The 8557-nt window shown below is 39.9% G+C and overlaps 1 protein-coding gene across 1 annotated transcript; it reads right to left on the bottom strand.

Moving 5' to 3' along the window:
- Window positions 1–1777: 1777 nt before the first annotated feature.
- Window positions 1778–8205, bottom strand: DESI2 (desumoylating isopeptidase 2). The gene is made up of 4 exons (XM_010145605.1): window positions 8138–8205; window positions 6175–6268; window positions 4590–4731; window positions 1778–2742 (listed from the first exon to the last, which is right to left on the bottom strand). Exons 1-4 carry the CDS (start codon window positions 8202–8204, stop codon window positions 2509–2511), a joined length of 537 nt encoding a protein of 178 aa, XP_010143907.1. The 5' UTR covers window position 8205; the 3' UTR covers window positions 1778–2508.
- Window positions 8206–8557: the final 352 nt, after the last annotated feature.

An 8557-nucleotide genomic window follows, 5' to 3' on the forward strand; every position in this document is an offset into this window, starting at 1 on the left:
TTGTTACAAACTTTCCAGTCTGCTTTATAAAAAATAGTCTTAGTTTTACTTCTAAATAAAAACTGTGCTGTGATCTGTCATGTTCTTGCATTGTACATGCTGTAGTTGTGTGTGTTAATGAAGGTGTAGAGATTTGTGACCTAGCGCTCTGGATGTATCAGAAGCCTAAAAAGCTGATTTTGGTACATAAAAGTTAGGTAGCAATGAAAATTCATTCTATTTATTTTCCCTAAAACCTAGGAAAAGCTACAGTACATTGCTAGATCAGTGGCCTCAACCCTGAGCTGAAATAAAGGACCTGCCTTGGCCAAGATACTTAGTCACATTACTACCACAGCTGCACAGCCAAGACAAAATAACCTGTCTGCGGCCTGTTGTCTTAGCTGTAAGTAGTGCGAGATTCAGTTCTGTGATGCTTGAGAGTTGACTGGAGACCACCATATTCATTTTCACTACGGGAAAAAAAACAAGAAAGGAGAACTCAAACTCGGAGATTCAAGTGAAAAAGCACTCAACAGGGAGTGTCAGTATGTCCAGCTTCTGGAGACCACAGTCAGTGGTAGACCTGTCAGTCTTCAGCGTTTCCCACTTGGTAGAAGAGATTAAAACGCGGACCAAACTACCGTTAAAGAGGCTTCTACCATTATCCCTCTCTTTCCAGAAAGGGTCTCACTTGATATTTCCCCCAGCACTGAGCATGTCTCTCTGGATCTACACTGCACCACAGAACATAAACGAAAACATAAAGACTGTCTGACGAAGGATTCAGCCCAACCGCCAGCAGAAGAACTGCCGCTCATTTCCAACGTGGGCTGGAGTTGGCAATTGTGAGAATTCTTCTTACTACGACACAGCCGACTGCACTTTCCTGTAGGGTTCAGTGGCTCCCTCTCCCCAGGGCTAGCAGTGCTCGTAACTTGAAGCACTCTTGCCCCTAAGAGGGCTTTTTTTCTTTTTAAACAGCAGAAACTGTAGAGTCAGTATTTCACTTCATGGAGAATTAATTAAAACCCAGCAACAGTCTGAAAATAAAGCTTCTAAGAATCATTTATACTTCCAGTAATGCACACTTCTTTGCGAGCTGATCCATTTTTGGATGATACGGTTTTTGTTAGTTTAAGGCAGCAAGTCTTTCAAAATACGCGAGCTCACCTCCCTCATGTTTGTACTACCATATCCTTATGTGCACAAGAGAACCTCACTAATTTACACTAAGAACTGGAAGAACCATTATTTTCTCTTGGTAAGTGAACAAGAATAAGGCATTCCATTATATATTCTGATCACTAATTATAATTTAGCTCTAATTATAATCTACCAGCAAACATAATTCTGTGTTTTAGAAAATAGTATCTCTTACCTTCAGATATAATTATGCATGCAGATTAGTGGGTTCTGCTGTGTAAACACGCAGGTGCATAAACAATTTTCAGGTTTTTCTTCATTACATCTGACAAATTTAATGCCACAGATAGAGACTGTGGGAAAATAAATTAAGATTTCTCTATAATCTGTGCGGATACGCACGACTGGACAGTAATTCATAGCTAAAAAAAAGCACATGAATGTTTACAAACTCAAATGAAGCAAAATCAGCAGCAGAAAACAAGGCCATTCCCCAGCCGTAAATGGCTTATATTACACTATTACAACTATATGAAACAAACTAAAAAAAAGAATACAAGTACTAACTTGTATATACAAGTGTGAAATTAAGTAAAGCAAACAGTGAAAAAAAATGTTGATATTTCTAACATGACACTCATGTCTGGTTGAAGCAGACTGTAAATACAGACAGAAGACAGGATGCAAACTGCATGGCTGAGTTAAAAAACAAAAGAAAGGGATCAATGTGCATTGTAATGAGATAAGAATTTCCCTTCATATGTGCAAAAATCCACAGTTTTGTTCATGTAGAGGTCATACTTCTCGTGACAGATCTTAGACAAAACCACTCGCCCTACATCCTGGAATCTACCTGTTTACATCAGCCACTTTAAGTGCACAGTACCCTGTTCACATATATAGTATCCAGCAGTTTCTGACATTTCTCAGGCATTTGACGTTCACCTGCCTTAAATCTTGAAATCAAAGGGGAAAGTTCATCCAGGGTATTATACCACTGCTTCTGAATTATGCCAACAGTTAAACCAAACTCAAATTCTCTCTTCTTCCACGGTGGCAGGAGTCCTTACAGGACTTGTAAACAGCAGTACACAATACTGTAAACAAATAATTTAAGTTCTGCTTTATACAAGATGCTAAGTTAACCCAAGTCTACCAAACAGGTGAAAATGAAAAGGGTGGCTTCACACAAAATCCTTCCCTTTTCTCCCAGCAATTCTTTTCACTACATAAATAATCCTGAGCTGAAACAGGGGCTGATGAGAGCCTTTTTTGCATATAAAAACAATGTTCTAGAGTCAGCTCTCATGTTCTGTCAGGAAGTCAACTGCTGGAGAGATTAAACTGAAGTATTTCAAACCATTTGTTACTTTGGAGGAGGACTTATAATTTGGTGTGGCGACCAGTTCTAGACCCAGATGCTGAGCTTGCCAAGGAAGCTGATGCTGCAGCATCCTCAGCTTCCTCCAGCTCATCGTGTAGCTCCTGGCTAACACTGGACTGGAGGGCTGCAGGAGTCAGCCACTCCTTCGGCAGACAGCTCTGGAGAAATGGTATACAAGAGCTGAAGTAGGCAAGGCGATTCACCCATCGTGGAATCTCTTTTCCACAGAGAATCTAGGGGCAAAGGGAAAAGAAAGGATTAATGACAAATTAATGTCATAATGACAATAATTACAAATAATCCAAATAAAAAGCAAAGGCTGCAGCACCCTTATGATTTACATATCACAAACGCCAGTCAAGAAACTGCATTAAGACAACTTTCTCCATCACTAAAAGCCACATCTCAAGGAGATTTGTTTTCCACTGTGAGAGTTTGGCGCACAGTTCTACACTTTTCTTTAGGAGTCCTGAAAAGCCTAACCACCTCACGCTGTTTGAACAACTTCTATAAAAGGCACAGAAACGAGTTAAGGTATGCTCTGTATTCCTCAGAAACAGAAATTGCATGAGAAATCTCTCTATTACAAAAAAGCACCTGCAATCAAGTGCAAGACAGTGTCAATACGACAGTTATGGCGAGTTACGCATACAGCTGCGGCTCCTCTGTGACAGCCTCTGATGATTTTGCACTAGGTGTCACACTGTCTTACAGCACCCAGGCCAAGCATACACTTAGGTTCACCGGAACAAGAGAAGCTATACAATATGCAAAGCTGGTTTTGACTCCTCAAAAAACCATAAAGCTACATTAAATACTTGTTTTTACTGTACATCAGTCATTAAATAGTTTTGTTGTCGCTACTGAAGAAGTGAGCTATTTTACTTAACTACTCCATATTCACTTCTAGCATTACTTACTGCAGTGCAAATCTGGAGAAAATTGTAGCTAGTGGGAATTCTACTCTGCTGTAACTAAGCAGTATTTAACTTGTAATTATATCCCTGGTTTTACAGTCAATTTGAACCCTAAATAGCACAAGACATAAAAGAGAAACAACAGGACCATGTGGTTCAAGAGTAGGGCAAAAACCTGGCCATACAGGCCAGATTTCATGCCAGCTGCAGTTTTGTCAGTGTCTCACTCTACTTATTGTACCAGCATTGCACACACATCATCATCTCAATAAAAACTTTCTAGTACCACTGGAAGATGAAACAGTCTATACAAAACACAGGCTATACAATGCCATTAACTGTTTTGGAAAAAACAAATATAACATTTTATGTAATTTATTTTCTACCATAGAAAAAACAGCCGTCTCTTTTTTTGGAGTCCTTCAATCAAACATTAGCAGTCTTTGCTTGTCAGAATTTATTCTAACTACCAATAAAAATGATAACTGCCATTCCCCTCTTTGTCCTGGGTTACTTCTTCCTGATCCCTTCCCTTGTGTGGATACACAGGAAAGCGATCGGGCATCACTCATATTGGCAAACCGATCACATTAAAATAAAGCTGAAGGGAAAAAGCAAAGCCCATTCAGCAACCAGTCAGATACTTTGCACGACCACTCAGGTATCTACATGACCAGGATGCAGGTGCTGGCAGAGCAGCAACTTGACAAAAGCCTCTCAAGGAGAAGATGAACATTGTCTGTGAAACATCAATGCCTTTGTTATTCTTTAACAGTAGGTCATAACTTTAAAAATTATTCTCAGTGTGATGGCTCTGTGGGGAAATACCGATAAAAATAACATGCGGTTCTATCTTCAGTAGCGATACATGAAGCATCTGAAATGATTTTGAAATCCTGTTAATACTTTGTTTACTAGGTGTTCAATTAAAAATGCATCCCTGCTCAAACACAAACTATGCATGACAACAGTATTTAGCTTTTTGGCAGCAAAATCTTGTGCTTTGGACATAAGCACAAATAAAACCTGAAACACAGTGACATTTGCCCATGGTCACAGAGATAGGAAGTTGGAAATTAGGCCAAACATTCCAGGGGACAGGAAAGAGATGATTTTGTAGCCACCTGGGAAGCACTTTTATATAGACCTTCATGTTTCTTTACCTCAGATAAAGCTGAAGAAAAGTGATTGCAGTTTTTGTGCATTAGGTGATAAGCATTTCCTTTGAATTCTTTTCCAAGCTCTTCTACTATTTTTTCTATGTCATCTTCCATAAAGTCAGTACTGCCTAGAACCACAGCCTCTCTAGAAGAAAAACAGAGTAGAAGGTGATCAGGCTTCCATGATACAGGTGGATTACTGTTCATACAATGTTCAAAAATCACCCAACCGTGGCTGGTGATATCCTTCTGCCCTCCTAGAGTAACACAGATTCTTTCTATCCCACTTTACAGCACCAATTTCAGCTTTATAATGAGAGAGTACTTCCTTGACGATTGTTAACACTTAAGTTCTTTGCTACTTAACTCTGACAAACACTGGATGCAAGCTTCCCTTTTCTCCAAAGGACATTGTTTCTAAGAGACAGCTGAGTACAGGTAAAGAACTTGTAATGCAGGGAAGGGTCAAGGCAGTCACACTGAGAAAGTGGGAAAGAGACATGGAGAAACCTTGTAGAGCGACATTTTCCAGCATGTTTCATTCATATATCTCACATACGAATAACAAGAGGTAGCCACAAGTCCACCTAATCTGTACACACTTGAGGGAATTTAACGGTGTGCTAAACATGATAGTCTTTGCTGTAGACACTTCACTGTCTCATCACCTCTATCCATCTTCCATTTCTAAGTTGTCCTGGTTTGAGTCAGAACAGAACTACTTCTGTTCAGTGATTTTACTTTCCAGCTCAGTCTCTTCTAACTAACTGCACTGTCTGGAGTTAACGGCGTGTTTGTGCAGACTGTGTCTGCTTCCAGCAGTGACAACGCTGGAGGTTTACAGTCACTGCCAGGGACTGGTGTGCAGAGAGGCTCTTGCTGACACTTGCTCCTGTGCAGACCAAGGTCACTGCTACATCCTGTGTCCCACGGTGAGGGTGCAGTATGTTAGAGGCTGCACCTGTGGGGAGGAGCAAACAGGACAGGACAGGTGACCCTACACTGACCAGCAAGGTGTTCCATCCCATAGACATCGTATTTGGTATAAAGCTGAGGGTCTTGTTCCCTCTTGCTCTCTTCTTCAATGGCCAGTGTCCGTGGAGGACTCCGTTCTCCCTTGATCCCAGGCCGTGCATTCCTGAATCCAGTTCCAGAATCCAGCTCCTGCATCTGGTTCCCATCTGCTGCTGACCCCAGCCTGGGCCTTCCCCAGTGTCTGCCCACAGCATCAGTGGTGACAGTGACATGATTGCCATTGGGGGGTTGGGTTCCATATTGGTATATTTGTATGTATTTAATTTTACTATTGTTATTATTCTCATTAAAGCAGTTCTCATTTTCTTTTCCAATCCATACATCTCTCTCCCTTATTCTTTTTCTCTTTCCCCACTTTGGGAAGGTGGGGGCTGGTAATAGAGAGTGTCTGTCATACATCTACTGGCCAGCCCAGCTTTAACCCTTGACATAAGAAAACACACTAATTTCTCAGAAATTCTGTAGAATCATTCAACACATCTAACCTCAAAAATAAACACAAGTTGTCTTTTTAGTATTTTCTCAAAAGCAAGAAAATAGATATCTTTCTTACTTGAATTTAAATGTTTCTCCTAGCTCAGAAGCATTTCCTGGTGAAATTTCAAATATTCCAGAAAAAGGATATGGATGACCACCATAGGCAAATTCTGAAAGAGAAAGCTCAGATTTAACATAACCAGCATACGACGACAGTAAAGAACAGCAGATCTCACTGACTGGAAGATCACTTCACAAGAACTTAAAGCTAGAAACCAGACATCTTATTTATATGAGTAACAAACGCAAGGAGCTGGAAATGAACAGTTTTCTTAGTTACTGGTCAACCCAAGTAGAAACTGGTGGCAAATCTCCTACATCAGTGTACAGGTTTAAATGGAGTAACTTTACAGTGAGTATATATTGTTTTCATTGTATAAGGGAAATTATTCCAATATTCTTTATTCATACCTCCCTTTAGAAGTCCACTTACATATTTATAGATTAGGGATTCAAAGTACTGCATCCTCAAAGGTCTGACAGTGCTTCTATTCAGTGCACACTATAGCTGTTAAGTGTGGCAGCAAGTAGTGGCCTAATAGGTTTTTTAATTTCATGATTTGCAAGAGTTCAACTGTTCTGAGCTCTTTACTATAACAGAAAGTAAAGTGCATGGATCTGAAGTTTGCACATAGCACTTGCTGGCAAAAGCACTTACAGTACATGAAAATATAACGGTGCTTTAGCTTCCTTCTGTGTCTGTAAGATAACACAGCACACAACACCCAGAGTGCAATAAAAAGCTTTAAGCATGACTTCACGCTTCCTTTCCTCAAAACTCGTAACATATAATCCAAGTCTAGCATTCAGTTTTGTGGATAATCTTTTTTACAACAGGTTAATAAATAAAGTTTGATGTACTTTGAAAACAGCAGGTCATTGTTCTAGCAGGGATATGACCTGCTGTATGAGAACACGGTTATGATCCGAACAGGAAGGGAGGCACACGTATTTGGCACAGCTCAAGAACCGGGTTTCAGGTACAGCACTATTAAGAGTCAGGCCTTTCTGGTTTGGATTAGAAGAAATCCAAAAATGTTTTAACAACAAGCACTGTATTATGTCAATGTGTTGCTTTGATAACACTTGCAAACCCAGCTACCAAGCGACCATTAGAGTAGCCAAAATATCTATAAACTACAACACCTTTGTGCACTGTGGTCTTTGGATCACACGCCACACCCTTTGCTGCTTCTCACTACCACACACATTCCAAAAACCAGAACTGAAGCATATTCTTCTTCTTTAAATGGACTACATTTAGCAACATCATCACCTCGGAGCATCTTTATACAGCTAGGCAGGAACACATCAGACCTGAGCCCGTGCTACAGCATGCTCAGAAACACCTCCTGGCAGCAATGGGGATTCAAAGTGGCCTGAACACATCAGGAAGGTGCTTCCCCAAAGTACAACCTATTTAGCAAAATTCGAATGTACTGCTGTACTTATCACAAGTGTACCTTCTCTAAACAGTGTACATGAGATGCCTTTTAAAGAAACTGTCTCTTTAACACAAACCCACCTACAAATAAGGAATAGACAGTTCTTCTCGAGCATCATGCACTTTCAGGTGCTACCTGCAATAGACTAGTAGTTGAACATTAACTCCTGTAGTTGAAAATTAACTCCTTTGTGCGAAGTGCAGCCAGAATACCTAGGGAACGTGATTCAACCACGCATACGTGAAGTGTACATTTGTTTTAACAGTAGGTATTTCAAAACCTAAAATAAAGGTTTCTACGCTTAGCTGAATGAATTGCGCACTTTTTTGTATCGCGTAACTTTATACAAGAACACAAGATGACTAACAAATTATATGTATCCAAGTTTTCTTCCAGAGGCAGGAGAGATGAGAACTTTAAGAAAAAACTGATGAACATGTTTCAGGAGCCAGACTTCCCTCGCTACCTGAAAAATGTTTTTTAAATATCAGTGCTACTGGAACAAAGAGCAAGTTATGTTTTTCTTGTACATACCTCGGCCATACACCTCTATACCTGAATGGAACACTCCAATTCCAAGGGAAGAAGTATATTCATTCATCCAATACTAAAAGGAAAGAAGAAAACAAAGAAGACTCTATTTAGTTTCCAATACAGATTTGTCTTCTGATAGCAGACTGACCATGTGTTTGTCCCCCCAAACAAATCAAAATTACTGTCTTTCCTTAGCTACATCGCCAAGTCTGAGGCTACATCACCTCAAAGTCTCCAAGCAGTAAAAATTTTTAAGTGACCCATAATTTAAAAAGACACCTCAACAAAGGCTAAACAAACAAGATTAAAAAAAAAATAAAAAAGAGAAAGCCTCAGTTGTGTCCTTAAAACCAAATTGGCTAGCAGGAAAAACCTCTCAAAAATACAATGAAACCATTATTTTGTTAATTACTCCAGTAT

This window comes from Buceros rhinoceros, unplaced genomic scaffold (genome assembly GCF_000710305.1).
Source record: "Buceros rhinoceros silvestris isolate BGI_N320 unplaced genomic scaffold, ASM71030v1 scaffold46531, whole genome shotgun sequence".
Taxonomy (NCBI): domain Eukaryota; kingdom Metazoa; phylum Chordata; class Aves; order Bucerotiformes; family Bucerotidae; genus Buceros; species Buceros rhinoceros.